The sequence below is a fragment of the Hippopotamus amphibius genome, chromosome 5 (assembly GCF_030028045.1).
Source record: "Hippopotamus amphibius kiboko isolate mHipAmp2 chromosome 5, mHipAmp2.hap2, whole genome shotgun sequence".
Lineage (NCBI taxonomy): Eukaryota > Metazoa > Chordata > Mammalia > Artiodactyla > Hippopotamidae > Hippopotamus > Hippopotamus amphibius.
This window is the reverse complement of record NC_080190.1, coordinates 173,839,733-173,866,696: the sequence shown is the minus strand read 5'-3', so window position 1 is coordinate 173,866,696 and position 26,964 is coordinate 173,839,733. Positions and strand designations below refer to the sequence as shown.

The following is a 26,964-nucleotide window of genomic DNA, read 5'->3' as shown; positions in this document are numbered from 1 at the left end:
GGATCGCGGAGTCAGGAGGCCAACCCCGGGGAGGGGGAAGGGGCGGCAGGAAGCTTCGGGTCCGGGAGCGGTTCGGGGTCCGGAGTGCGGATGCTCAGGCTGTGAGCGGACTTCAGCTCCCACTGTACCCTGCGCCAGGGGGCGGGAACCGAGCTTCCCGACAGGCCTTGCGCGGGGCCGCTACGCGTCCTCGGAGGCACCGGCGCCGCGGAGCCTTGTGGGGGTTGAAGTTCCGGGCGGCGAGGGCGGGCCTCGGCTTCCCGGCGGGCTGCGCGGCGGCCGGCGGTTGTCGGCGGGGCAGTCCGGCGGGCAGCGGCGGCGGTTCCGGCTGCGGCACAGCGGCGGGCGAGCGGACGGGCCGGGTCAAGTGGGCCGGGCGGGATGCGGGGCCGCCGCCGCCTCCTGAGCGTCTGAGGGCCGGCCGGGCCGCGCCCCCCTGCCCAGGCCGCCGCGGTCCGAGCGTTCCGAGCGCGGCCCGGGCCCAGCGCCGCCGCCGCCGCCGCCGCCCGGGCCGCCCCCCGCTCCTCCCGCGCCCCGGCCGGCCCGGCGCTCATGCGGGCCGAGCCCCGCCCCCCGCCCGCCGCCGGAGCCCGCGCCCGCCCGCACCATGCTCAAGTGCATCCCGCTGTGGCGCTGCAACCGGCACGTGGAGTCGGTGGACAAGCGGCACTGCTCGCTGCAGGCCGTGCCCGAGGAGATCTACCGCTACAGCCGCAGCCTGGAGGAGCTGCTCCTCGACGCCAACCAGCTGCGTGAGCTGCCCAAGGTGAGTGGCCGCCGGCCCAGCCCTCGCCCCGAATCGGCGGCGTCGGCCCGGCCGCGACAGCCCGCTCCTCCGAGCCCTCGGCGGGCGCTGGCCCGGCCGGGACACCGCAGTCTCCAGCCGGCCCTGCTGGCTCTCGCTGGCCAGAGCCCCACCCCGGCCAGCCCCACCCTGCTCACCCACCGCCGGCGCTGGCACCAGGTGGCAGCGGTCATCAGGTGCCTCCCTGGGGGCGGGGATGGTCACAGCCTAGAGGAGGAGCTGCAGACCGAAAGCCGCAGGTGGCAGCTGGGGTTGGAGTGGGTCAGGGTGGAAGCTGAACCCCGTGTGGGTGACGGGTAGGGACTTGCTGGACTGCTCCCCTCATCAGGACTGCTCCTCTCTTCCTCCTGGGTGCTGGGGTGGGGTCTGGGCACGCCCTCTTCAGGTGCTTGTTCCTGGCGGGTCTGTGTTCCGTCTACCTCTCACTGCCTCCTTCCTTCCTGTCAGCTCGCTTTCCTCCTCCTGAGGCCACTTGGGAGTAGAGGTTAAAGGAAGCAGGTCACAAAAGGATTTCCTTTTTGGAGTTGGGGTGCAAAGGGACACAATGCCTGGGGGCTGCGTGCCACAGAGGGTGTGGCTCCACTCTGGGCTTGGACCAGGGCTCCTCACAGTCACCTCCAGGTCCCCACACGTTGCCCGCAGTCTCCGCACACGTGCAGCATGTGTTTGTGGCCTTTTGCTGCTGTTATTATGCTTTTCCTGGTAGTTGTCAAACTCTTGTCATGGGCTCAGGCTGGGCTGGTTGCTGAGGTGCAGTGGCAGAAACCACGGCGGGCCTTGCGGGGCTCACCTGCTGGGTTGGGAAGCAGTGATTCAGGTGGTGGGTGGAGCCCTGAAGGAACACAGAGGGCAGGGAACAGGGACTCATTTGGTCAGAGAAACTCCTCAGCTAAGAGTTGAACACGAGAGGTAAGTTATGCGGCAGTGTGGTATGGGGGAGGCGGGGAAGGGCTGCATCCCTGAGATGACACCGAGGGACAAGGTATCAAAAGCCAGGGAGTCAAACACAGGCAGCTGCGTGTGTTTGTTTCCTTGCTTTTCTGTATTGCAGACCAGGGTGATTGGCCAGGACCCAGGGTTCCTGTGTGGCCTGGAGCAGGTAGGGGCCCTCTGCTACAGGCCCATCACCCCTGACCCTACTTCCTGCCCACAGCCCTTCTTTCGTCTGCTGAACCTGCGCAAGCTGGGCTTGAGTGACAACGAGATCCAGCGGTTGCCCCCCGAAGTGGCCAATTTCATGCAGCTGGTGGAGCTGGATGTGTCTCGGAACGGTGTGGAGCCTGGGGTGGGACCTGAGGGTGACAGGAAGGGCTCCGAGCTCTTGGAGGCTGTGGGCCTCTCTCCATGGTGACCCATCTCTCTTCACAGACATCCCAGAGATCCCCGAGAGCATCAAGTTCTGCAAAGCCCTGGAGATTGCAGACTTCAGTGGGAATCCCTTGTCCAGGTGGGTGGCGGCCACAGCAGGGGTGGTCTTGGGGCTTGGGAGGTCCTGCAGCTCCAGCCTGGGCATTTGAGGACCCCTTGCTCCATTTACACTTAGGCTTCCTGAAGGCTTTACTCAGCTGCGCAGCCTGGCTCATCTGGCCCTCAATGACGTGTCTCTGCAGGCGCTGCCTGGGGACGTTGGCAAGTGAGTGCTTTTCTAGGCGGCAGGGTGGCTGAGCCCTGTTCCTGCACATCTTCCGCGTTCTGCCTCCCTCATGCCCGCCCTGATCTCTTTCAGCCTCGCCAACCTGGTGACCCTGGAGCTCCGGGAGAACCTGCTCAAGTCCCTGCCTGCGTGAGTGGGTTTGGCCCTGCTAGTGGCCAGCCGAGGTCTCAGCCCCAGGGACCGTGGGCAGTGTGGCCACAACAGAACTCGCTCTGTCTCCTCTGCAGGTCCCTGTCTTTTCTGGTCAAGCTGGAGCAGCTAGATCTGGGAGGCAACGACCTGGAAGTGCTGGTGTGGAGAGGGCGGGGCCGCCATGGCGGGGCGGGGCCGGGCCAGGCCCAGCCAGGCAAGTGAGCCTTGGCTCTCACTCATCACCGTCTTCCTGTGTTCTCTTGCAGCCTGACACCTTGGGGGCCTTGCCCAACCTGCGCGAGCTGTGGCTAGACCGGAACCAGCTGTCGGCCCTGCCCCCGGTGAGTGAGGGCGTGGTGGCCCCGCCTGGTGCCTGTCAGCCCCCTGACCCTGTGCGCCCGCCTGCAGGAGCTCGGAAACCTGAGGCGCCTCGTGTGCCTGGATGTCTCAGAGAACCGGCTGGAGGAGCTGCCCTCGGAGCTCGGGGGGCTCGGGGGGCTCACCGACCTGCTGCTCTCCCAGAACTCGCTGCAGCGGCTCCCTGATGGCATCGGTCCGTACTGGGAGGGGCGGGGAGGGTGGTGAGCCCGACCTAGAAGGGGGTCTGGGGTGAGGACCCTGGCTCTGCTGGGTTCTGGGACACAGCCCTGAGGAGAAGGAAGCTGGCCTGAGGCCAGAGTGGGGTGACTAATGCTGCACGCACGGAGCCAGGGCAGCTCATGGGGTGAGTGGGGGTGGTGAGCTCGTGAGGGCACCACGGCAGGTGGAGGGGTGGGGGGACGCAGGGAGCTGGTGGGCATGGCCAGGTTGGCAGCAGAATGGGGGGTGAGTGCAGGTCTGGAGGTGGCCGAGTTTTCATTGTTCACGTGGGGCAGGTGGTGGGCTGAGAGGCAGGCTGTTCCAGTCACGTGGGTGATCGGGTTCCGTGCCCCTGAGCCTTGTCACCACGTCTTCCCAACCCTAGGTCAGCTGAAGCAGCTGTCCATCTTGAAGGTGGACCAGAACCGCCTGTGCGAGGTCACGGAGGCCATCGGGGACTGCGAGAACCTGTCAGAGCTGATCCTCACAGAGAACCTGCTGACGGTGGGGCCCCGCCTGGCCGGGGTTTCCAGAGTTGATGTGGGAGGCAGAGAGGACGGGGGCACCTGGAGGTCTGCAGAGTGGCAGGAGCCAGACGTCCGCTTTGCCGGGAGGCCAGTGGCTGAGGGGAGTCGGGGGTCCAGAGCGGGAGCAGAGACCGCCCCGGAGCTCTCATCCCCTCCTCACGCTCCTCGGGGCATCGGCTCATCTCCGGTCTTCTCTCCTCCCGGCCAGGCCTTGCCCCATTCCTTGGGGAAGCTGACCAAGCTGACCAACCTCAACGTGGACCGCAACCGCCTGGAGGCACTGCCGCCTGAGATCGGGGGCTGCGTGGCGCTCAGTGTCCTCTCTTTGAGGGACAACCGCCTGGTGGTGCTGCCGCCCGAGCTCGCGCACACGGCCGAGCTGCACGTTCTGGATGTGGCGGGGAACCGGTGAGTCCCCCCAGTCCCGCCCGGCCCGGCTCCCACCGAGCTGACCGTGCCTGCGGTGCCCCCCACCCGGAGCCGACTGTGCCCCCGGCCCCCAGGCTGCAGAGTCTGCCGTTCGCACTCACGCACCTCAACCTGAAGGCCCTGTGGCTGGCGGAGAACCAGGCGCAGCCCATGCTCAGGTTCCAGACGGAGGACGATGCGCAGACCGGCGAGAAGGTGCTCACCTGCTACCTGCTGCCCCAGCAGCCCCCACCCAGCCTCGGTAGGTTGCGGGGAGGCGGGGCGGGCGGGGTGGGTGGCGGGGCCTCCCTGACACGCACTTCCACAGAGACCCCGGGGCCGCGGAGCAGCCCTTCGGAGAGTTGGGGGGACGCCCCGCTCAGCCGCGTCAGCGTCATCCAGTTCCTGGAGGCCCCCGTGGGGGACGAGGACGCGGAGGAAGCCGGTGCTGAGAAACGGGTATGGGAGGGTGGGGTCCCCGGGGGCCACCTCTTCCCGCCCCCGCCTGACCCCTGCCCCGCCCGCCCCTCACCCCTGTGCCCGCTGCAGGGCCTGCAGCGCCGGGCGACGCCTCACCCCAGCGAGCTCAAGGTGATGAAGAGGGGTGTGGAGCGTCGGAGCGAGGCCGCCTGCTGCAGGCCCGACCCCGTGCAGCGCCCGCCCTCGCCGCCGCCCTCGGAGGAGGTGCCTGTGGGGACCCGCGGGCGGGAGCCCGACCCCCCCGTACAGGCGGGGTGCAGGGTTCTGGGCGGGTGCGGGCAGGGGACCGCCACAGAGGCGCCGGGTGGGGGTGGGGGTGGGGGAGGGGGCGGCTCAGGGCCGAGCGCCCGCGCCCTCCTGCAGAGCAGGACGTCTCCAGCGGGGCCGTGCGGCGTGGCCGCGCAGGCAGCGTCACGAGAGGGGTCGAAGCAGCTGGCCCCTTGGGGGCAGAGAGGGTGGAGAAGCGGGCCCGCAGGCTGGCGTCTCTCGTGGGCACCCGCGTTGTCCGCGTCTGGGAAGGGAGCTGGGGCCAGGACCAGGCAGGCTCCCTGAGGAGCTTTGTCAACAGAGCTGGGGGGAGACGCTTCAGGGCCACTGGAGGACAGCAGGGCCGCTTGCGCCTGGGGGACACGTGGCAGGGCCTGCATCTGCCATGTGTGGCCACCCGCCCAGGAAGCTGCCGCGGCCCACCTGGGGAGGCGGGCTCACATCGGGGTGCCCGCCCTTCCTCAGCCCGGCGTTCTCTCACCTAGGTCTTGCTCTTGTGACTTTTTCCAAAGACCTTTGAGGGGCCGCAAAAGAGAATGGTGGCGTCGTGTGCCCAGACCTGTTTGGGGGAGCAGGGCTGCCCTGGGGGTGGGACAGTGGGCACCTCTGAGGGCTGAGCACAGACTCCACTCCCTGCAGGGTAGGGGCTTCTGGGAGAGGGAGCCCACAAGGCACTGTGGTCAGGCAGCAGGGAGCCTTGGGGGATGGCATGCGACGTGGGGTCCCCTGGTAGGCAGCCTGTTGGGTCGTCTGAACCGCCGCCTGACTCTGTCGCAGGGGAGGAGGCTGAGCACCGAGTCTGGCCTGAGTGTGGACTCGCACCTGTCTGCCAGCACAGCCTCCCGGGGTGAACGTGAGAGCCCGCCGGCCGAGATGGAGGCGCCCAGCCAGCAGGAATCCACACCAGCTGCTCAGGAGGAGGTCACAGAGGAGGCCTACGAGGAGGTGAGACGGGCTTTGCAGGCTGCTTGCCCAGGGGTGGGGTGGGCCTGCTACCCTCCTGCCCCTCCTCCTTCCCAAGCAGGTGTGCCGCACAGGTGTGCTCTTCCCCGCGTGGAGCCCAGCAGGAGTTGCGCTGTCCCAGGCAGGGGCGAGGGCTTGGGGATGAGGGTCTCCACCCCGTGGCCAGGTTCGGCCCGGGCCCTGATCTCCCGTGTCCGTCACCACCTCACGTCCCGCTTTGGGTTGTGCCCAGATCCCCTAGGGACCTCTTTCATGGCCCTGTCGGGGACCTCAGCGTCAGGCTGCTGTGAGCATGGAGTGTGGGGAGGGCGGAGCCTCCTGGTCCCCTGGCCCCCGTCCTTCTCTGAGCAGATCTTCTCTGTGCTCCTCACCGGACAGTCCCCCATTCCTGTTCTCCGAGCAGCGGGGAGGCTGTCTGAGCCCCTGTCTGCTGCCACCTACTCGGCAGGGCTTCCCTGGGCCCCCGAGTGGGGGTGGGGGTGGGGGGGGCCAGGCTGACGTCCTCACACTCGGCCTCTCGCAGCCAACGGTGCGCTTCGCGGAGGACACGCTGCTCCCGCCCCGGGAGGATGGTGAGCGCGGGGAAGGGCAGCTGGAGGCGCCCTGGCCCCTGCCGGCGGGCAGACAGCGGCTCATCCGCAAGGACACGCCACACTACAAGAAGCACTTCAAGATCTCCAAGCTGCCCCAGCCCGAGGCCGTGGCAGCCCTGCTGCAGGGGACACAGCCAGACAGCGAGGGCCCAGCAGGGTCTGGGGGCTGGCACAACGGTCCCCACATACCCTGGGCTCCTCGAGCCGAGGAGGAGGAAGAGGAAGACGAGGCCGAGGAGGAGGAGGAGGAGGAGGAGGAGGAGGCGGCGGCGGGAGCTGAGGAGGGGAAGGAGGAGGCTGTGGCCTCTGCACCCTCTGTCAAGGTGGGTCTAAGCCCACACGCCACCCAAGCCAGGCTGGCCAGGCCTCTGGGTCCACACTGGTGTGGATCTCAGGGGACACTGGAGGCCCGTGTCTTGACCCCAGCTGGCGAGGAAGGTGCCTATCCCCAGCTCCCCACCCTCCTCCCCAGGCTGGCTGCTCACTAGGCCCAGAGCTCTGTGCTGGCCTTGCAGCCCCATCCCAAGGCCCGGTGGCCACTCTCCATCCAGGCTCCTCTGCCTTCAGGCTAACCACGGGGCCCTTGTCTGCCTCCCTTCCCCGGTCCTCAGGTGGCTCTCACGGGCCCCTGGGGGTCCTGCCTGCTCTGTGGGATGCCCTGCCCCCACAGCACCCCTGTGTCTCTGACACGTCAGTGGTTCTGCCCTGAGCACAGACGGCATGGTGGCGTGACAGCCGAGGAGCCTGGATGGTCAAATGCGGGACAGCAAGCCTAGGCTCAGCCCGCGGTGGGGCCCACCTGTGACCAGCCCGCCTGCCCTGCTTGGCAGGTTGACAGTGGCAGCCAGGCCCCCAGACTGGAGGGAACCCCGTGTCTGGGGGCAGCGCCAGGCACAGGCAGGAAGGGCCCGGCGCTGAGGCTGCGGGAGCTTGGTGTGGTGTTTGCTCTCTTTCCTGCTCGTGGTGGGGCCGGGCGCGGCTGACCTGCATGCCCTTGCTGGTCCTGTCCTAACAGGGGGTGTCGTTTGACCAGGCCAATAACCTGCTGATAGAGCCCGCTCGCATTGAGGAGGAAGAGGTCTGTACCCGCTTGCTGCTCTGTGCTCTGTACCCGGGCTGCCGCTGGCCTCACTTCCCGGGCTGCGGGCCCTGCGTCTCCTCCCCCTGCTCCTGCGCAGGCCTCCTCCCAGCCTCAGAGCCGGGGCCTGGGGCGCCCGCGGGCCCTCCAGCACAGATGGGTGGGCACAGGGCGCTGGCCTCCAGGCGGGGGTGGCCGACCTCGTGGGGGTGCTGGGCGTCCCCCACCTCCCCCCCCGCAGCACCCCGGCACTGGCACCCACAGGCGAGCGCTCCCTGCGGGCTGCGGTCCCTCAAGCCGTGGCAGCACCTGCCCCAGCCGGCTCCTCTGTGGTCAGAGCCAGCCCTGGGAGAGGCCGTCGGTGGCCAGAGGGGACCGGGCCCTCCCAGCCTCCCGCCAAGTCCCCCGGCAGCCCCCTCCCCGAGCCCTCCTTGGACATCACCTGTCTGTCCTGTTTGCAGCTGGCGCTCACCATCGTGCGGCAGACGGGGGGCCTGGGCATCAGCATCGCAGGTGGCAAGGGCTCCACCCCCTACAAGGGGGACGACGAGGTGAGCGGCTGCTGCCCGCGCCTCCCCGCGCCTCCGAAGGCTGTGGGTCCCCATCCCCCGGAGAATAAGCAGGGCCCTGGAGGCCGGGGCTGCGTTGGGGCCGGGTCTTAGCGGCCGGGTCAGGGCTCCCGCCTGCCTGCCGTCTCCTGCAGCCCGCCTTTTCTCCACGGGTTGCCTCTGTGCTGGCTGTGGGATCAAAACTCTTTTCTGGACGTGTCTGACCTGCACCTTCTCGGTCCCCGATCCCTGAGACTGCTGCGGCGTGCGCCCAGCCCTTCAGACCACCCCAGGCCCGCTTCTGCTCTTCCCGCACCCTTGGGGGGCTTCTGGGCCTCGCGTAGCTGCTGAGGGTAGGGTGGAGGGCCCTCCATGGCCTCTGCTGGTGCCCGTGGCTCAGGTCCTGTCCGTCCTCCAGGGCGTATTCATCTCCCGGGTGTCTGAGGAGGGCCCCGCGGCTCGGGCCGGGGTCCGAGTGGGCGACAAGCTCCTCGAGGTGAGTCCGCAGCGCCCGGCCGCTGTCTGAGTGACGTGTTGCGCCCTTGGGACCCGCAGTGCTGGCTGTCAGGTGCTTGGCTGTTTCCCCTGCAGGGGCCCCAGTTCCAGTCGCGAGAGCCCCGAGCACGGGACTCTTGGTGAGGCATGGCACTCAAACCAGAGCCTCGAGCGGGCAGATGCAGCCTCTGAGGCAGAGATGCCTCTCTGGGCAGGCGACCTGGTGGGGTGTGGGTTTGACTCTGCCGGGAGTCGGGATCTCGAGGTGGGAGCCCTTCCTGCGGGCTGGTCCAGGAGGGGTGTTTGGCTGGGGGGCTGGTTCCTGCCCTGGAGGCCCTGCCCGCGCACCTGCCCACCCAGCCCCGGCCACAGGTCAGAGAGCTGCCAGGAGGCCATGTGCCTGTGCTCACAGCTGTCAGTCACACCAGGGCAGGGCCTGAGGGCAGTGTGCTCTGCCCGCGGGGCTGGCGGGGGCAGTGGACAGGGCCGGGCCAGGCAGGGCTGACCCCACACCTGAATTTTAAGGAGGAACCGCTGAGGATGTGGGCCAAGGGCCGGGAGCCTGGGAGCCCCAGGCGTGCTTGGCGGTGGGGTTGCTCCAGTGAGGAGCACGAGGTGGGTCTCGGGGTCTGGGACGCAGGTGTGGGCCTGCAGGAGGGGCCCCGCCGGCTCTCCTGGGCCAGCCGGCATCCTGGCTCTGGGCTTACCCAGCTGGCAAGCGCACAGTCGCCAGTACCCACAGGCAGGGGCGGCCATCGCCCCCCCCCCCCGCCCCCGTACCCCTGCGGCCTGCCCCCGTGGAGGGCCTGCCCTGACGAACGCCGTGGCCTGCAGGTGAACGGGGTGGCCTTGCAGGATGCAGAGCACCAGCAGGCTGTGCAGGCGCTGCGCGGGGCGGGCCCCACCGTGCACATGCGGCTGTGGCGGGAGCGCATGGTGGAGCCCGAGAACGCGGTCACCGTCACGCCTCTGCGGCCCGAGGACGACTACAGCCCCCGGGAGCGGTGGGGGGGCGGCCTGCGCCTGCCCCTGCTCCAGCCCGAGCCCGCCGGGCCCCTCCGCCAGCGCCACGTGGCCTGCCTTGTGCGCAGCGAGAAGGGCCTGGGCTTCAGCATCGCGGGTGGGAAAGGCTCCACGCCCTACCGGGCTGGCGACTCGGTGAGGCAGGTGGACGGGGCCGGGGCGGGGCGCTGGGGCGGGGCCGGGCCAGCCTGCAGTGCAGCCTCTCCTGCCCTCCGCCCCCCGCAGGGCCTCTTCATCTCCCGCATCGCAGAGGGGGGTGCCGCCCACCGCGCCGGCACCCTGCAGGTCGGCGACCGCGTCCTCTCCGTGAGTGCGGCGGTGGGGCCCGCCCCGCGCCCGTCCACCCTGCTCACCCCGTGGGGCCCCCTGACCGGCCACACTCTTGCAGATCAACGGGGTGGACATGACGGAGGCCAGGCACGACCACGCCGTCTCCCTGCTGACCGCCGCCTCCCCGACCATCGCCCTGCTGCTGGAGCGGGAGGCCGGGGGGCCCCTCGCCCCCAGTCCTCCGCCACCCTCCCCCCCGCCCCCTGCTGCTGCCACCGCCCCCGTGGCCACGGCCACCCCTGGGGAGCCTGGGCTGCTGAGGCTGGCCCCCAGCCTGCTGCCCGCTGCCCTGGAAGGGCCGTACCCAGTGGAGGTGAGACCTCAGCTCCTACCTTTACCGCCCCTACCGCTCCTTCTTCCCCGTGCACACAGCTCTGGGTGTGAGGTGCTGGCTCCCCGGCACCCTGCTCTCCAGCTCCAGGGTGCGAGGGCATCGTGCAGTCGCCGTCTCCTTCCCCTGTGGTCTCTGGTGGGCCCCGAAACAGTCTCCTTGCGCTGGCGTGCTCTGGTCCCACACACCCTCGGGGCTTGGGAACCGCCCCTTTGCTACTGTGCCAGGCCTGTTCCAGCCACCACCCCTCCTGCCCTCCCGTGTGCCCAGGAGATCTGTCTGCCGAGAGCGGGGGGCCCCTTGGGGCTCAGCATCGTCGGGGGCTCGGACCACTCCAGCCACCCGTTTGGCGTCCGGGAGCCTGGCGTGTTCATCTCTAAGGTAGAGCCTGCTCCGCGGGCATCTGTGTGCACAGAGGGCCTAGCTCAAGGGCCGGCGGGCAAGGCCCCCCGCCCACGGCACACCACCCTCTCCCGACAGGTGCTCCCGCGGGGCCTGGCTGCACGCAGTGGCCTGCGGGTTGGGGACCGCATCCTGGCCGTGAACGGGCAGGATGTGCGGGACGCCACACACCAGGAAGCGGTCGGTGCCCTGCTCCGGCCCTGCCTGGAGCTGGTCCTGCTGGTGCGGAGGGACCCGCCCCCCCCGGGCATGCGGGAACTCTGCCTCCAGAAGGCCCCTGGGGAGAAGCTGGGCGTCAGCATCCGCGGCGGTGCCAAGGGCCACGCGGGGAACCCCTGCGACCCCACAGACGAGGGCATCTTCATCTCCAAGGTGAGCATCCCGCTCTCTGGCTGTGCTCCACGGGGTGCCTGGGTGAGAGCGCGCCGGGGCCGTGGGCCGGTCCTGGGCCGTGGGCCGGTCCTGAGCTGTGGGCCCGGTCTCCCCACAGGTGAGCCCCACGGGGGCAGCCGGGCGAGACGGCCGCCTGCGGGTGGGGCTGCGGCTGCTGGAGGTGAACCAGCAGAGCCTGCTGGGCCTGACGCACGGGGAGGCCGTGCAGCTGCTGCGCAGCGCGGGTGACACCCTGACCGTGCTCGTCTGTGACGGCTTCGACACCAGCGCCACCGCTGCCCCCGAGGTCAGTGCCCCCGCCTGGCCGGTGCTCTGCCACGGGGACCGGGTCCTGCCCCCAGTGCAGCCTGAGGCGGCCCCGGGGACCTGACGCTGTGCCGGCAGGACGGCTGGCCCTTTCCGCCTCTGAGCCTGGGAAGAGCTCGGCGTTTTGCGTCCGCCCCGGGGAGCGGCGGGGTGCGGGTGGCGCCAGGCCCTGGTCGTGGCCACCCCTCGTGGCCCGTGAGGCGCTGGCCCAGGTTGGACGAAGCACGTACACAGCCGGCCTGGTCATGTCTTGAGAGGAAAGGTCTAGCTCTCGCCTGTAGGTGAGCAGCACACGTACTGTGTGGCCGCTGGGCCGGGGCAGGCGCCGCAGAGCCGGGCACACAGCCGCCTGCAGACTCACACGGGACCCCCGCCCCGCCGGCCCAGGCGCCGTCCTGTGCTTCCTGGCAGGGAACTTCGGGCCCAGGACCCCTGTCCCAGAGCAGAGCCTGGGCGGGCCTGTGGCAGGACCCCACCCCCTGGAGAATGTGTCTGGTGCCTGGGGCGTCCGTGGCCTGGACAAGCCTGGCCTCCGAACCTCGGCGTCCTCTGTGTCCAGGAGGGTCACGCTGTCGTGCTCTCTTCCGTCTCCACGGCTGTCCCCGGGGCCCCCAGCACGCGCTGACGTGGCTGCGGCTCCCAGGCCCCCGAGGGCCCCGCGTGTGGGTGCTGCCAGCTGCACACTGAGGTGTCCTCGCCGGCCCCTCTCTGGGCGGGGCGTCCCCTCGGTGTGGCCTGGGTGCGTCTTTGGGATGGGGACTCACGGCCCCTCTTCCCCTGGCCTGCCGGGAGGGGCACCCCCGTTCTGGGCGCCGTCTCCTGAGCGGGGAGGGCTCTGCACCCGCGCTCGGTGCCCCGGGGCTGCTGCTGGGTCGGGGGCCCCACCCCCTGGGCGCCAGGCCTGCAGCTCTGTATCTGCGGGAATCCTGTCCTTTCTGGGGAGGCATCTCTCTCAGGTTTCCAGAAACGGTTTTACCTTCTGTTTACTTAAAGTACGTATTTAAGTGTTTTAATCAATACACTTATCTTAAAGCTTTTTGTACAAAGAAAGAAAGTAGGTGCAGCTCCGTGGTGAGGCGTGGGGACTGGCGTGCCCCCGACTTTGCAGGAGGCCCCCGCAGGGTTCTGCCGCTTGCTCTTGGGCTCTCCGCGTCTGCCCGGCTCCCCGTGCAGCTGCGTCTGGGCTGTGTTCCCAGCAGTGCTCAGGAGCCCGTCCGTATGCTTTCGGGGGAGCTTCTGCAGCAAAGAGCCCTGCAAGACTGGGAGCTGGGCCAGAGGCCACAGGCCTGCCCGGCCCCCCGCGCCCCCCGCCCCGGCCTCGGGCAGCAGCAGCTCCTGTCTCCCAGGGAGCTGGCCGGCAGTGCCGTCTGGGTTCCTCATCCTTCTCCTCCCTGGAGCCTGTCCGTAGTCGTGCAGCGTGTGTAACTGGTAGGTGCTCCTTTGTGTGGTGAGCCAGTCTTCTGTCACACAGGGCGAGTGGTCCTGTCTTGCTCTTTAAGGACGGCCTCTCTGGGGTTACAGAAACGGAGACATCTGTGAGTTAAGTCTTCTCTTCTCCTCTCCTTCACGACGTCCAGATTCGGTTTTTGCTTAGGGAAACCTTCTCTGTTGCAAGATGGTCAGAGCAGTTTTTTAGAAAACACATAGCTCTGTAACCCACCTGGAATTGCTTTCCAAGCAAGTAGATCTTTTGTCCCAGTGGTATGCCCTAAATCGTCTGTCATTCTCCCACTGATTCGGGGAAGTCTGACTTCCTTGTGGGTCAGGTCTACATTCCCGTGGCCCAGGACGTGGCCCCCGGGAGCTGGGCGCGTTCTCGGGCCAATGCTGCTGTCCTCCGTATCGCCACTGCAGACTGTGTTTTGAGATGTAACTGGTGAAGTCACCCACTTTCTTTCCTTCTTTTGAAAAGGTTTAGTCTATTTTCATGCATTTACTTTTTCAAACGGACCTGCCAATTTCCTAACAGAAGTTGGTCGAGACTCGGGGATTAACTTTGATCTGTGACTGTGAGTTTTCTCCAAGCACTTTCATAGGTTGCTCGTGTTTCCTTATTAACTCTTGCTGGTGACTTTGTTTCATCTCTGGGGGAAGCTCTGCGGCGCGAGTGGTGGCTGTGGGTCCCCTTTTCCTGGGAGGTCAGGCCCTTCTGTCCCCCCGGGACCCGATGGTGGCGGCTAGTGGCCTTGCCTCGTGCCGACTTTAAGGGTGTAGTTTATTGTAACTTTTTTTAAAATTTGGAGGGCTGTCTCCATTTATAACCTGTAAGAATTATTCTTTGAAATGGGTGTTGAGTTTTCTGAAGTCCTTTTATCGATGGTTTTTACAGCCCTGTGCCAAGTGGGGTTGAGGTTCAGCCCACAGGTTTCCTCTGCTGGCTTGTGCCTGAAAGCAAAAGGGGCAACATTTATATATCAGGACCCCACTCGTCCCCCTGCCCCCATTCTCTTCACCTTCACCCCCCTGACTCACCTGTGCCTACCCATTCCACCCCATAGGAATCAGGGTTTGCAGCCATCTCCCCAGACTTTGGATGCTACAGGCCCGCCCTCACGTCGGCCCGCGCCCAGGCCCTCCTCCCTGGCACTCTGCACAGCCGTGGGGCAGACTGTCGCTAGGACCTGCCTCTTCTTGCTCTGCGGCGGCTGTCCCCGAGGGCTCCCACACAGTCGGGCAGGCCTGGTACCCGGCTGCAGGGCCTCGGGGGCCGCTGTGCGCTGTCCAAGAAGCCTCCTCGCTGTGGTTCTCAGCGTGTTTGGTGCGAGGTCGGGAATATTCTCTCCTCCTCCTCTTCTCTCTGCTCCTCCTCTGCCGTCTCTTCCTCCTCCTCCTCATACTCACCAAAGTCTTGTATGTTTTAACTGCCTTTTCCAAGAACCAGCTTTTGGATTTTGATCAAGGCTGCCTCTCTTTTTCAGCATGTCCTTGATCCCTGCTCCAAGGAGGAAGGCTTCAGTTACTGCTTCTACATCTGTTGCTTTTATAGTCTACTGACCTTTCTGTAAGGAAGAAATTTTCTTCATCACCTATTTTTTTATCCTAAGATAAGATTTTATACAAGAGAAGTGTGATAAATACTTTGATTCTTTCCTTTCATTTGTCGATTTTTTTTTTTTTTTTTTTTTTTTTGCCTGCGTCAGGTCTTAGTTGTGAAACACGGGATCTTTCGTTGCAACTTGCAGCCCATGCGTTGTGGCACGTGGGCTTCTGTTTGTTGTGTATGGGTTTTCTCTTTTCTGGTTGTGGCACGCAGGATCCAGGGCAAGTGGGTCTGCAGTTTGCAGCACACGGGCTCTCTAGTTGAGGCGTGCGAGCTCAGTAGTTGTGGCGTACGGGCTCAGTTGCCCTTTGGCATGGGGGATCTTAGTTCCCTGACCAGGGATCGAATCTGCATCCCCTGCACTGGAAGGTGGATTCTTTACACCTGGACCACTGGGGAAGCCCCTTGATTTTTCAGATAACAAGCTGGTGCCTTGGAAACCCCCAGATGTGGCCCCAGAGGCGTTCTTCTGTCTTTGTTTCTCAGGTCTGTGTGTCTTGGTGTGCTGTCCTCGCTGGGCAGTGTGGCTCCCATGTCCTCACGTCCGTGGAGTGTGACGCCTGTTGTCCGTTAGCGTCCTGCTCTGTGCTGTGACCAGGTGTCCGTGTATTTCCTGCCCTCGCCCTGGGCGTGGGGCTCAGAGCCATCCCTGGCCGGGTGCGTGTGGCTCTGAGCTGTCCTTGCTCCTGGACCTCTTGAATCTTGGGAAGTGGGTATTTTTGGAAGGAGAAAAATCACGAATTTGTACTGTTACTTTCAATTCATATTTAAGGTAACAAGGTTTTGACTTTTTTATTTTATATTTGTATTTTTTTCTCATCTTAAAAATTGTTTTAGTAAGTTAAGTAACTTTATCAGAATTACTTAGTAATTTCAAAAAGCAACATCAATATTATCACTAATAATGAGACCATTAATAGCACTATTTTTTTTTTTTTTGGCTGCGCCAGGCCTAAGTTGCGGCACACGGGATCTTTGTTGCCGCATGCGGGATCTTTAGTTGCACCATGCGGGATCTAGTTCCCTGACCAGGAGGGATCAAACCCAGGCCCCCTGCGTTGGGAGCGCAGAGTCCCAGTCACTGGACCACCAGGGACGTCCCCCTTAACAGCATCCTGACATTTTTTCATGTCCTTAGGGTTTATCCACCTTGGAGGTACAGTCAAAATACTGTGTTTTTAAGTCACTTGAAATAATTCTCTGTATTGTTCTAATGCTAACTTGACATACAGTTAGGCTGCCTTGTTTTCTGTTTTTAGAGATGACTTTAAAAGAGCAGTTTCTTATTATAAGCCTTTATGTGTCCCCAAAGCCACAACTACAACCACATACCTTGAGGAGTCAGTCCCGTCCCTGCCCCACAGGCCATCACCTGCATTAGTGTTGGTTTCTCCTGCCATCATTTCTTTCTGAAAGGTATAAGCAAGTATAGAAAATAATTTTAAAGTTGGAGAAAAACTTCCAGAACACTCACTCAGAGGCCCCGTGTGCATCCCACCAGAGGTCTCGGGGAGACCTTTTAGTCTCTGAGCCAAAGGCCACAGTCCGGGCACGTGGGTCTCTGGTTTCCACGACTGCTCAGTCTTCCCTGACTCTGACTTTGAACTTTGGATGAGTTCAGGCCATCACTGCATGGAAGAGCCCTCGCAGTGGGTCTGTCCAGTGTTTCCTCAGGATGGGCTTCAGTGGGTGTGCTTTGGCAGGGTTATCACAGAGGTGACACTGTCTTCGAGGGCCTCCCGCCAGTGACCCTCTCCTCTTTACCCTTGAGATTAACAAGTGTTTTGCGGGGAGGCGCCTTGAAGCCGTGTCGTCGTCCTCCCTGGGTCGGGCTCCCCATGGCAGCCCGCTGCTGTCCTCGCCCCTCCCTGTCCTTCTTCCACACGCATTGGGCAGCTTCCTGCCCTTCCTCCTTAGCAGAGATCTGCCAGGTTCTGTCTCGCTTCAAGGGCGGTAGTCTGTCACTGCTGCGGACCCTGGTGCTCAGGCCGCCCACACGTGGCTGTGAGGGGGCCCCGGCCCTGCCCGGGCAGCTTGACCCCCTTCCTTTAAGCAGCTTACTTTCTGGCACAACAGGACGTCTGGGCTCATTTCATACTTTCCCACCAAGGAGCATTGATTCCTTTAATGGAAAGTGATATTTAGAAGCCAAGATCCAGGCCCTGGACACGCTTGTGGCTGTCAGGCTGTCATGGTCTCAGGACCTCTCGGCGGTGAGTGTAGGCACGTTCGCATCCGTGATTCTCTCTGTAACTGGAAAAGCGTGTGTTTACATCGTGCCTTTATCACTCATTCCAGTCAACACCGTAGGTCAGCTCCTCCACATTCAAGCGGCCTTTTCTGATGCGAGAAACCAGTGTTGTTTTCCTTGCGGCTTGGATCCCACCTCAGCCCCTCTCTGTGCCGCCAGGCACGTTGCGACCCCCTCCCCCCCCCCCCCCCCATCTTGCTGTCAGTTCTTGGCTCCCTGGGGTGAGTGTTAGGTGGTTGGCCTTTCCTGCCCCGTGGCCCAGCGTCGCTGCCATGGAATCCTGCCCCGCATCAGAACACCCTCTGGTGCATGCAACACACAGACGTGGCCGGTGGGTGCCCTGAGGCACAGACAGGGTGATGGCCTGGCGTCCTGGGTGGGCAGCAGTGCTGCACACAGAGCCTGTCCCCAGCCAAGCGTGGTCACTCAGCCCACTGCCCCCCACAGGTGTCCCCAGGCATCATCGCCAACCCGTTTGCGGCGGGCATTGGCCGCAGGAACAGCCTGGAAAGCATCTCTTCCATCGACCGGGAGCTGAGCCCCGAGGGCCCCAGCAAGGTCAGAACTGCCCGCGGCCAGCAGCCCCGGGGCTTGGGAGCCTAAGGCCATCAATGCCTGACGACTGTCTCCTCTGCTCACAGGAGAAGGAGCTGCCTGGACAGACCCCACAGCGGGGGCCGGAGGCCGTGGTGAGTGTCCAGGTCACCTCTGCCCCGCACGGCGGGCCTCTGCACACCAGTCCGCGGCTCCAGGCTCTGGCTGCCCCCCCGCACCCCTCGAAGCTGCCCGCCCCACACGCGGTGGCAGGCGCGGCCCCTGGTAGCCCCGTGCCAACTCTGCTCCCCAGAGTTGCAGCCCAGAGAGCCTGCAGCTGGACTGCTGCACCCTGGCCAGCACGCCCAGTGTTGGCAGCGTGCAGAGGGTCCGTCCCTGGTTGTCACATCCCTGTCTGCCCACCTGTCCATCAGTCCTGCCTGTCTTACCTCCTTCCCTTCACCGGAGACCCTGTAGGACAGGGCTCTCAGGTGGTTGTCCCCTGGCGGGGCGGCTGAGGCTGTGGAGGCCTCACGTGGGGGCGGGGCCGGCCAAGGTGCCCAAGCTGGCGTGCTGCCGCCCCGCGTGCCACGTCTCATCCTCCTTGATCCTTGAACCACGCCGTGAAGCAGACCTTTCCATCCCCTCCTTAGAGCCCGGGACACGAGGTGCAGTGCGGGCGCGGCTGGCTTCTGAGGAGGCCCTTGGCCTTGGCCCTCTCCTTCCCTTGCCTTCAGACTCGCCAGGCAGGCTGGGCAGAGGGTTTGTGCGGGCTCAGAGGCCTTGGGGCAGGGCCAGAGGCAGAGGCAGCTGGTGGCCACCGGAGCCGTCAGGGTGGGCCTGGGCGCCAGCCCCGGTGGGGAGAGCGGGCTGGAGCAGCCGCAGCAGCCCCGGCACTCCCAGCTGGGGTGGGTGCGCCGGGCAGGCGGTGCGTGGCTCTCGTTCCTCCCCCAAGAGCTGGAAATAACCCCTCCTGGAGGGTGTGCCCTGCAGCTGCTGCCGGGAGACCCCACAGGGCCGACTGTGAGTGGTCGGGAGGAGGCTCCAGGAGGTGCGGTGGGGAGGCGGCGCGGGGTGAGGGAGCCTACTCAGGCTTTATGCAGACCCTCCTCTCTCTGCCGCAAACAGGCAAGAGCAGGAAGTCCCCAGGAGGCACGGGAGCCCAGTGTCCCCTGACCGAAATGGGGCACCGCTGTGGGGTGGCTGGCAGGAGTCTGGGCCTCCCTGGCTCACGGATCTCTGAGGGCGGCTGGCCCAACTCTGGGGAAAGCCCTCCTATCTTGGGACATCCCCTGGGCTGGTCAGGTCGGGGAGCTGAGGACCCACCCCGCAGGTCCCCCTGGTGGGGCCCCAGCCGACCCTCACCCCACCCACCGCTCAACCCACCCGCTGCTCGGCCCCTCCAGGTACTGTCTGGGGCAAGTGGAGGGAAGATGACCGAGGCACCCTGGTCGGGCCACCAGCAGGTGAGTGCACACGGGAGGGGTGGGGTGGGGAGGGGCAGGGCAGGACTCCAGAGGGGTGCCACATGCAGAGCCCCCTCCTCTGGGGTGGGGGTGCCAGGGGACAGCACCTCCCCCAGCTGCTGTCCGTCACTCTTGAGGGCACAGCCCGTGGGGCCCTTCCTGGCCAGAGCTGTCTGGCACGGGGCTGGGGAGCTCCCTGTGGCTTCCCTGGGCAGATGGGGCTAGCTGGTCAGGGCAGCCTTCCCCAGTGCCTGGTGGCCTCACCCCAGTCCCTCCTCTTGTCTGGGAGTCTCTGGGGGCCAGCTTGGCCAGCTGCCCCCATCCCCCCCTGTGGAGGCTCCCTGGTTCTGCTGTGTGGGGAGGGCCAGGCCATGGGCACCCCCCTCTTGCCTGCTGGCAGGGTTGGGGTAGGCACTGGAAGTGCCAGCTTGGAGCCCAGCTCCCAGTCTCTGCCCCTTCCTGACAGATGGCACACGGGTGAGCGTTAGCCTCCCATCCCGGGCACCCACCCAGCCGCCCACCTTGGCTCCATCTCTCTCTTTCCCGCCTCCCCGCCCCCCCCCAGTCCCTCACATTCTCTCGCATCCCTCCCCTGAACCCGACTCCTCCCTCTGGCCCCTGCACCTGCCCTTTGCAGACAAAGCCTGGGGTGATCCAGCCAGTGGCTCAGGCCTGGCCAAGGGGCTCCCCGGCCCCCAGGGGCAGAGGTGATCCCCAATCCGTGAGTGCCCAGACGGGGGTGGGGGGGAGAGTGGGGGTGGAGGCAGTCAGCAAGGACAGCTGGTGGGGTGGGTGGTGGCTGCAGCCGGGACAGCTGTCCCCGCCCGGCTCACTGTGCCGGGTCCCTCAGCCACCCTCCCCGCCCTCCCCGGACGAGCTGCCCGCCAACGTGAAGCAGGCCTATAGGACCTTCGCTGCCGTGCCAGGCCTGCACCCGCCCCTGGATGCCCATGCCCAGGTAGGTGGCGTACGGCCCACCGGTCCCCCGCTGCGTGTGCCTGCGGGTGTGCAAGGCCGAGGGACCGGCTCTCAGGGCGCGCTCCCCCCAGCCCCCCACGCCTGGGCCCACGGCCTCCCCGGAGCAGCTGTCCTTCCGCGAGCGGCAGAAGTACTTCGAGCTGGAGGTGCGGGTGCCCCAGGCCGAGGGCCCCCCTAAGCGCGTGTCGCTGGTGGGTGCGGACGACCTGCGGAAGATGCAGGAGGAGGAAGGTGAGCAGCCGGCTGGGGAGGGCGAGGAGGGGGCACCAGCTCGCGGCCTGACCCGCTCGGCCCTCCCCCAGCGCGGAAGCTGCAGCAGAGGAGGGCGCAGATGCTGCGCGAGGCGGCAGATGCCGCGGGGCGCGCGGAAGGCGAGGCCCCTGAGGAGGAGGAGGAGGAGGAGCCGGAGCCCGAGCCCGAGCCCGAGGAGGAGCCGCCCTGGGTCGGCCGGGGCCCAGCCGCAGGGTGAGCAGGGGGAGGGGCCGCCCCGGCGCCCCCACCCTCCGCCGGCGCGCCGCCCCTCCACCCGGCCCTCCTGTCCTGTCGCCCGGCCCAGGCTTGGCCCCGCGTCCCCCCCGCCGCAGGGAGGCGGCGCCCCGGTGCGGACGGCGAAGGCCGAGCGGCGCCACCAGGAGCGGCTGCGCGTGCAGAGCCCGGAGCTGCCGCCGCCGGAGCGGGCCCTGTCCCCGGCCGAGCGCCGCGCCCTGGAGGCCGAGAAACGCGCGCTGTGGAGGGCGGCCAGGTGAGGCCCCGCCCCGCCCGACCCCCCCCCACCCCACCCCCCCCCACCCCCCCGCTCCGCGCCCGGCCCCGCCCTCCACGCCCTCCACGCCCCTCCGCAGGATGAAGTCTTTGGAGCAGGACGCCCTCCGCGCACAGATGGTCCTCAGCAAGTCCCAGGAGGGCCGAAGCAAGCGGGGGCCCCTGGAGCGCCTGGCCGAGGCCCCCTCGCCCGCCCCCACCCCGTCACCCACCCCTTTGGAAGGTCTGTGCGTTGGGGGGAGGCGGGGGGTCAGCCTGCGGCGAGGAGCTTTCCCCGACGCCCGCTTCTCGTTCCTCCTCCAGACCTCGGCCCCCAGACCGGCACCTCCCCGGGACGCTTGGTGAGGAGGCAGCGGCTGTCACTCTTCCCTGCGCCCCTCTCCTGGTGGGGGGCAGGGATCCAGTCTCCCCCTTTCTCCCCCACCCCCCCCTCTTACGCTCTCTGCCTCTCTCCTCACGCTGTCCTGTCAAAGGCCTTGTCTGGGAGGAAGTTTGACTACAGGGTGTTTGCAGCCCTCCCCTCTTCCAGACCTGTCTATGACATGCAGGTACCGGGCCCTCCTGGCCCTTCTGCAAGACAGCCCCGACCAGCTCCTGCCACCTCTCCACTGTGCCTGTCACCCAGCCCTGTCCCCTCCTCCGGTATCTTCCCTGTCTCTCTGTGGCCAGTCCTGTTCCCCCGCCCCATCCTCCGGCCAAGGCTCAGGTGGGCGGTTTCAGGCAGGTCTGGGGCGGAGCCCTGACCAGCCCTTCTCTCCATCACAGTCCCCGGATTTTACTGAGGAGCTGAGGTCCCTGGAACCATCTCCCAGCCCCGGTGAGTTGGCAGGCCCGGCCCCGGGGTGCTCCCAGGGTGCCCAGGCCCCGTCAGCTCACTCATTCCCTGCCCCCCGCCGGCCAGGTCTGCCAGAGGAGGATGGAGAGGTGGCCATGGTGCTTCTGGGCAGGCCCTCTCCAGGCGCCGTGGGCCCCGAGGAGGTGGCGCTGTGCAGCAGCCGCCGCGCCGTGCGGCCGGGGCGCCGGGGCCTGGGCCCGGTGCCCTCCTAGAGGGCCGGGGTGCCTCCCCCGACTTGGGGTGGGGGCCCTGCCAGCTCCAGCACCACCCTTGCCTCGAGTCTTTTAACCCGGCCGTTAGCATCTTAAAGAGGGTCCCCTCAGGAGTTCTGGCCGCTGACTAACTGCCCCCTTCCCAGCCGGGACCTCCTGGCGAGACTGTAACTAGTGATGTTTGTACAACCAAAGACTCTATTTTGTGGTTTAAGGAGAATAAAGTTGACTACGTTTTACCTCTCGTCTGTCTGTGCGTCGGCCCGGCGGCACCCCAGCGCCCACCCCTTCTGTCTGTCCGCGTCCGGGGCGGGGGCTCTGCGCTGCTCCTCCGCCGGGCGCCCGCCCCCGTGCGCGGTCGCGGAGCAGGCGCCCTGGGGCGCGCGCTTCATTGGGACCCAGCGCCAGAGGCCCCCGGCCGGCAAGCTGCACGCGCACCGGGAGCAGGACCCGCAGCTTTTCGGCCGGCGGCCACCGAACCTTGGTGACGGCGAAGAGGTGGAAGGGCCCCAGGCGCGCCTCCTGGAACTGGCCGGGGCTATACTCAGGCCCCTCGGTCGGCCGCAGCAGCGACAGGTACCTCTCGCGCTCCAGCAGCCGGCCGCCCAGCAGCTCCTGCGCCAGGCCCGACTGCACCGCCTCCAGCTGCCGCTGCACCGCGGGGAACAGGTCCACCTCGCGCAGCTCGAACACCAGCGGCTTCCCGAACCTGCGGCGGGGGGAGGTGAGGGCCGGGGAGGGGGAGCGGGCGCCCCGCCTTCCCCCCACCTCACCTGAGCGCCCTCAGCAGCACCAGCCGGATCCTCTCCGGCCGCAGATGGTCCGGGTTCACGGTGTCCACATAGTTGGTGTCCCGGTAGCGCAGGAAGGTGGCCGCCTGGCCCGAAGGGTTGATGACAAGGGGCCACCTGGGGGCGGCCGCCAGGTCACTGCCGTCCGCCGGAACCCTCGGCTCGCCCTTCACCCATCGCGGGCCGGGACCGCTGACCTGCCGTCAGCGCGGATGCGATCACCCACGTCCTTCATCAGCACGTCGTGGAGCTCGGAGACCTGGCATTTCAGCCCGGGCGCCGCCTCCTCCCCTGCCGGGATGTAAGTGTGGAGCCGACGGAGGGCGCCGGATCCCCCTCCCTGGGCCCCTCCGGCCCCCGGCGCGAGCCCCGCCCACCCTCCTGGGTCTGCTCCCGCAGCTGCAGCCTCGCCAGGCCCAGCGTCTCCTCCGCCTTCTGGGCCTCCCGCCGGAGCCTGTCCACTTGGGCCTCCGCGTCCTTGACGGCCTGGAGGAGGGGCCCCACGCTCCGCTCAGGGCAAGGCTGGACCCCCACCCCCGCCCGCCGTGCACAACCGGGACCTCTAAGGAAGGGCCGGGGGTGGGGTGGGGGGGGCGTCCCGGGAGGCCGCTGCTGGAAGGTGACACCCCGGGTTTGGGAGTCCGGGCCGAGGAGGAGAAGCCAACCTGCAGCGTGAGCTCGGCCATCCCCGCGCCCCTCGGCTCACGCGTGTCGTGCTCCGCGATCCTCCGGTTGAGCTCGCAATAGGCCTACTGCAGCTGGAGGGCCGGGAGGGCGAGGCCGGGGGGCGCCTCTCCGCTCCCAGCTCGGGCTCCTCCCGGGGGCTGGCTGCTCACCTGTTGGTGGCACCGCTGCTGGTCCTTGGCCAGCTGTTGCACTTTGAGGTTCGTGCTGGGGCGGGGAGAGGCGGGTCAGAGGAGCTCCTGGCCGCCCCCCACCCCGACCCGCTGGCCGCACCGCTCGGCTTCCGCCTGCTTGTGCTGCTCCGCGTCCTGGGCCCGGCGCTGCCGCTCGGCCTCCATGTTCTGGAGCATGGCGTCCGTGAGGCTCAGGTCCCACGACTGCAGCACGCTGGCCACCGCGTCCAGTGAGGCCACCCAGGGACAGAGGACACTGGTCAGAAGCTCAGCACGTGTGTTCCGTGTTCTGCTTAACCTGGGGAGGAGGTACTCTTACACTCCCACTTTAGAGAAAAGAAGTGCCCTCACAGCTGGCCAGTGATGGGCCCCGAAGCGTTGACCATCATGGTGCAGTGCCCCCCAAAGCTGAGCCCCCGAGGGTCCCTGGGGTCTCCCCGCCAAGACCACAAAGGCCTCCATGTCCCCTCCCCCCACCATCCCCTCCTGCCGGCCGGCCCCCAGGCTCCCAGCTTGTGCCCACCGAATGCAGAGTACCTGGCTGCAGTTCCCTGCCTTTGTGGTCCCTCTGCAGACCTCAACCTGCAGGACGCAGCCCTGGGGCCACACTTATCCCAAACTTCACCACTCCTGCTCCTCTAAAGCCCCACCCCGCGCCCCGGAGTGTTCAAGGGGCCACGGAAAGCAGGGTTCTCAGAAGGGAGAGATAGGGTTCTGGCAACATTTTATTTCTTGACTCAGGAGGTTAATCCACGAGTATTTCCTTTGTCATTTAATCAAGCTACACAACTTTGACTTGTATAATGTTCAGTATGTGGTTTGTATTTTAGAAAAGAAAGTTCAAAGACATGTACAATCAAGGATGAGAGAGGAATGGGTGGATGGACCAGCTAAAGGAACGGAAGAGTGAACCCATGAATAGCTCCATGATTATTAAACTTAAGGAACTGTGAATACTTACTTAAAAGAAAAACAGCTGTCATGTATTTAGCACTGAGTGCCAGAACTGTGCTGAAAACTCCATTCACTGTCTCATTAATCTTCAAAATACAGGGACTATTATTAGCCCCATTTATGAATATATGGAAGCTGAGATTCAAATAAGTTAAAAAACTTGTAAAAGGTTAGTTTGCAAGTAGAACTGGAATAAACGGAAAAGTAAATGAGTGAAGAGGCAAAATAATAAGGTAGGGAGCGCGTTTATGAACGAGCTACTGAGCGGACGAAGGAGTGGATAACGAAGTGATGAAGGGATGCCATGCTCACGATAAAAGGATAGAGGCTCTTGGGTTAACTGAATGAGTGGATGAAATAATGAATTCATACATGAAAAATTAATAGGTGAAGAGATTTAGTGGATGGGTACCTTAGACAAGTAGATGGCTGCCTGAGCAAATGGACAGATGAACTGATGGGTGAGTTCAGTCATTCGGCACAACTTGTGAGTGCCTTTCGTGTGACAACCAAAATGTGTGACATCGGAGAATACAGCTGTGGAGTGAACTAACAGCCCCTGCTTTCTCAACATTTTCCCTCAAGTAAATAGCATGAATGTGTATATGAATGGATGGATGGACAGATGCATGAGTTAACAGTAGTTAAATAAATGAACAAATGATGGTTTAAGATGGTAGTAAGGGTAAAATGGATACAGTAATGAGTGGGTAGGCTGGTAAGTTAATCAATAAATGGCTCACAAGTTAATGAGAAAATGTGTGAATTGATGAAAGAGTAAATCAACTACTGGGAAAAAATGTTGGATTGAATGGATAAACTTTGGAAAACTGATAGATGGATAGATGAATGATAAAGGGATGATGGATGGAGGGACAGATAATGGTTGATAGTTATTTAATCTTCTACATACATCATTACTGATTTTTCTGTCTACTTGTTTCACCAGTTACTGAGATGGGGACGTTGAAATCTGCTACTGTAATTGTGGATTTAGTTCTCCTTGTAGCTCTGTCAGTTTTTGCTTCATGTATTTGGAAGCTCTGTTAGTAGCTGCAGAAACATTTGGAATTCTTACGTCCTCCTGATGAAACGATCCCTTTGTCCTTATGAAATGATTCTTATCTCCTCAGTAATAGTCTTTGTTCTGAAGTCTACTTTTTCTGATGTTAATAGTCATTTCAGCTTTCTTATATTTAGTGTTACCATGGCATATTTGTTCTATCCTTTTAATTTGCACCTATTTGTCTTTATTTAATTATTATTATTTTTTTACATTTTGGCCACACTGCGAGGCATGCAGGATCTTAGTTCCCTGACCAGGGATCGGACCCACACCCCCTGAAGTGGAAGTGTAGAGTCTTAACTGCTGGACTGCCAGGGAAGTCCCATATTTTAAATTTGTTTCTTATAGGCAGAATATAGTTGGATTTTTAAAATCCAAATGACAATCTCTGCCTTTTAATTGAGGTGTTTAGACCATCTACATTTAATGAGATTATTGATATCGTTGAGGTAAAAATTACCCTTTGCTATTTTCTACTGGTTCCATCTCTTCTTTTCTTTTTTAATATTTATTTACTTCTTATATTTATTTATTTGGCTGGTCTTAGTTGCAGCACAGAGAATCTTCATTTCCAAATGCGGAGTCTCTGTTGCAGCATGTGGGATCTTTAGTTCTGGCATGCAGGCTCTTTTAGTTGTAGCACGCAGGCTCTTAGTTGCAGCATGTGGGATCTAGTTCCCTGACCAGGGATCAAACTCGGGCTGCCCCCTGCGTTGGGAGCACAGAGTCTTAACCCACTGGACCACCAGGGAAGTCCCTGCTTATTCTCCTTTTCTTCTTTTTTTTGCCTCCTTTCTGATTGCATATTTTTTAGAATTCCATTGTATCTCCTATATTATTTTATTAACTATAACTGTTGATATTTAGTAGTTACTTTAGGGTTTACCGTATACATATACCTGTAACTTATTACAATCTACCTTCAAATAATATTGTACCACTTCACATACAGTGTAAGAACTTCCACAGTATATTTCCATTTCCCCCTGCCAACCTTTACAATATTTTTGTCACATATTTGAGCCAAACAACTATAATTTATGGAATTTTCAGTATGTGTATCTACATGTGTTATAAAACCCCATGACACATTGCCATTATTTTTGTTTCTTCAATTACCTTTTCAATAAATTTAAACAATAAGGCAATATCTTATACATTTACCTACGTAGTTACCTCACACCTTTGAGTGGGTCCATATTTCCATGTGACATCCCTTTCCTTCTATTGGTAGGCCTTCCATTGACATTTCTTATAGTGCGAGTCTGCTGGTGATGGAGTCTTTCAGCTTCTGTATGTCTGGAAAGGTATGTCTTTATTTTGCCTTCAATTATGAAAGATATTTGCACTGGGTATAGAATTCTAGGCTGACAAGATTTTTCCCCCTTCGGTACCTTTAAAGATGTTGCTCCACCATCTCCGCACTTGCATCGTTTCCAACAAGAAATCCGCTGTAATCCTTATCTTTGTTCTTCTGTCTAGAACATGTCTTTTCTCCTCTGGCTGCTTTTAAGATTTCCTCTTTAGCACTGGCTTTGAGATATTTTATCATATTGTGCCTTAGCCTGATTTTTCTTCCTGTTTCTTGTTGAAATTGGTGTTTGTTGAGATTTTGGGAATGTGGTTTATACTTTCATCAAATGTGGAAACTTTAAGGTTATTATTTCTTCAAATATATATGTATTTCTGTTTCCTTTCTTTCTTCTCTCCTTTAGAGACTCCAATTACATACATATTAGGCCTCCTGAAATTGTCCCCACAGCTCATTGCTGATCCTTGTTTTGTCTGGAATAATTCCTTTTTCTCTGTGTGGTTTTGTTTGGAGTAGTTTTGATTGTTAAGCTTTCAAATTCACTAATCTTTACCTCTGTTCTGTCTAATCTGACATTAATCACATCCATAGT

At 63.0% G+C, this 26,964-nt stretch overlaps 2 protein-coding genes across 17 annotated transcripts in view; one reads left to right on the top strand and one right to left on the bottom strand.

The window, feature by feature from the left end:
* The first annotated feature begins 501 nt into the window (after positions 1–501).
* SCRIB (scribble planar cell polarity protein) lies at positions 502–21,625 on the top strand. Of its 16 annotated transcripts, XM_057736723.1 has the most exons (37): positions 502–766; positions 1,959–2,076; positions 2,174–2,252; positions 2,349–2,438; positions 2,532–2,588; positions 2,687–2,750; positions 2,858–2,932; positions 3,000–3,144; positions 3,556–3,674; positions 3,906–4,105; positions 4,201–4,367; positions 4,434–4,564; positions 4,655–4,789; positions 5,630–5,797; positions 6,339–6,731; positions 7,424–7,486; positions 7,948–8,037; positions 8,453–8,530; positions 9,364–9,687; positions 9,778–9,858; positions 9,941–10,195; positions 10,484–10,594; positions 10,694–10,987; positions 11,106–11,294; positions 17,053–17,163; positions 17,247–17,320; positions 17,470–17,527; positions 18,546–18,605; positions 19,456–19,563; positions 19,655–19,814; positions 19,886–20,048; positions 20,140–20,325; positions 20,426–20,568; positions 20,649–20,686; positions 20,819–20,893; positions 21,111–21,162; positions 21,247–21,625. In XM_057736723.1, the coding sequence occupies exons 1-37, from the start codon at positions 608–610 to the stop codon at positions 21,390–21,392; spliced, it is 4,959 nt and encodes a 1,652-aa protein (XP_057592706.1). In that variant the 5' UTR covers positions 502–607; the 3' UTR covers positions 21,393–21,625. The 16 variants fall into 16 exon arrangements, 10 of the variants coding, with proteins under 10 accessions (XP_057592706.1, XP_057592697.1, XP_057592699.1 ...); XM_057736714.1 differs by lacking the exons at positions 17,470–17,527; positions 20,819–20,893 and adding an exon at positions 19,171–19,326 and having other exon boundaries at positions 7,442–7,486; positions 17,247–17,294; XM_057736716.1 differs by lacking the exons at positions 17,470–17,527; positions 20,819–20,893 and adding an exon at positions 19,243–19,326 and having other exon boundaries at positions 17,247–17,294.
* IQANK1 (IQ motif and ankyrin repeat containing 1) overlaps positions 21,603–26,964 on the bottom strand; it is a 28,237-nt gene continuing 22,875 nt past the window's right edge. Inside the window, 7 exon segments of the mRNA XM_057737021.1 lie at positions 21,603–22,101; positions 22,166–22,300; positions 22,381–22,474; positions 22,561–22,669; positions 22,849–22,941; positions 23,020–23,074; positions 23,132–23,282. Of these exon segments, the coding sequence (XP_057593004.1) occupies positions 21,603–22,101; positions 22,166–22,300; positions 22,381–22,474; positions 22,561–22,669; positions 22,849–22,941; positions 23,020–23,074; positions 23,132–23,282 (1,136 nt within the window).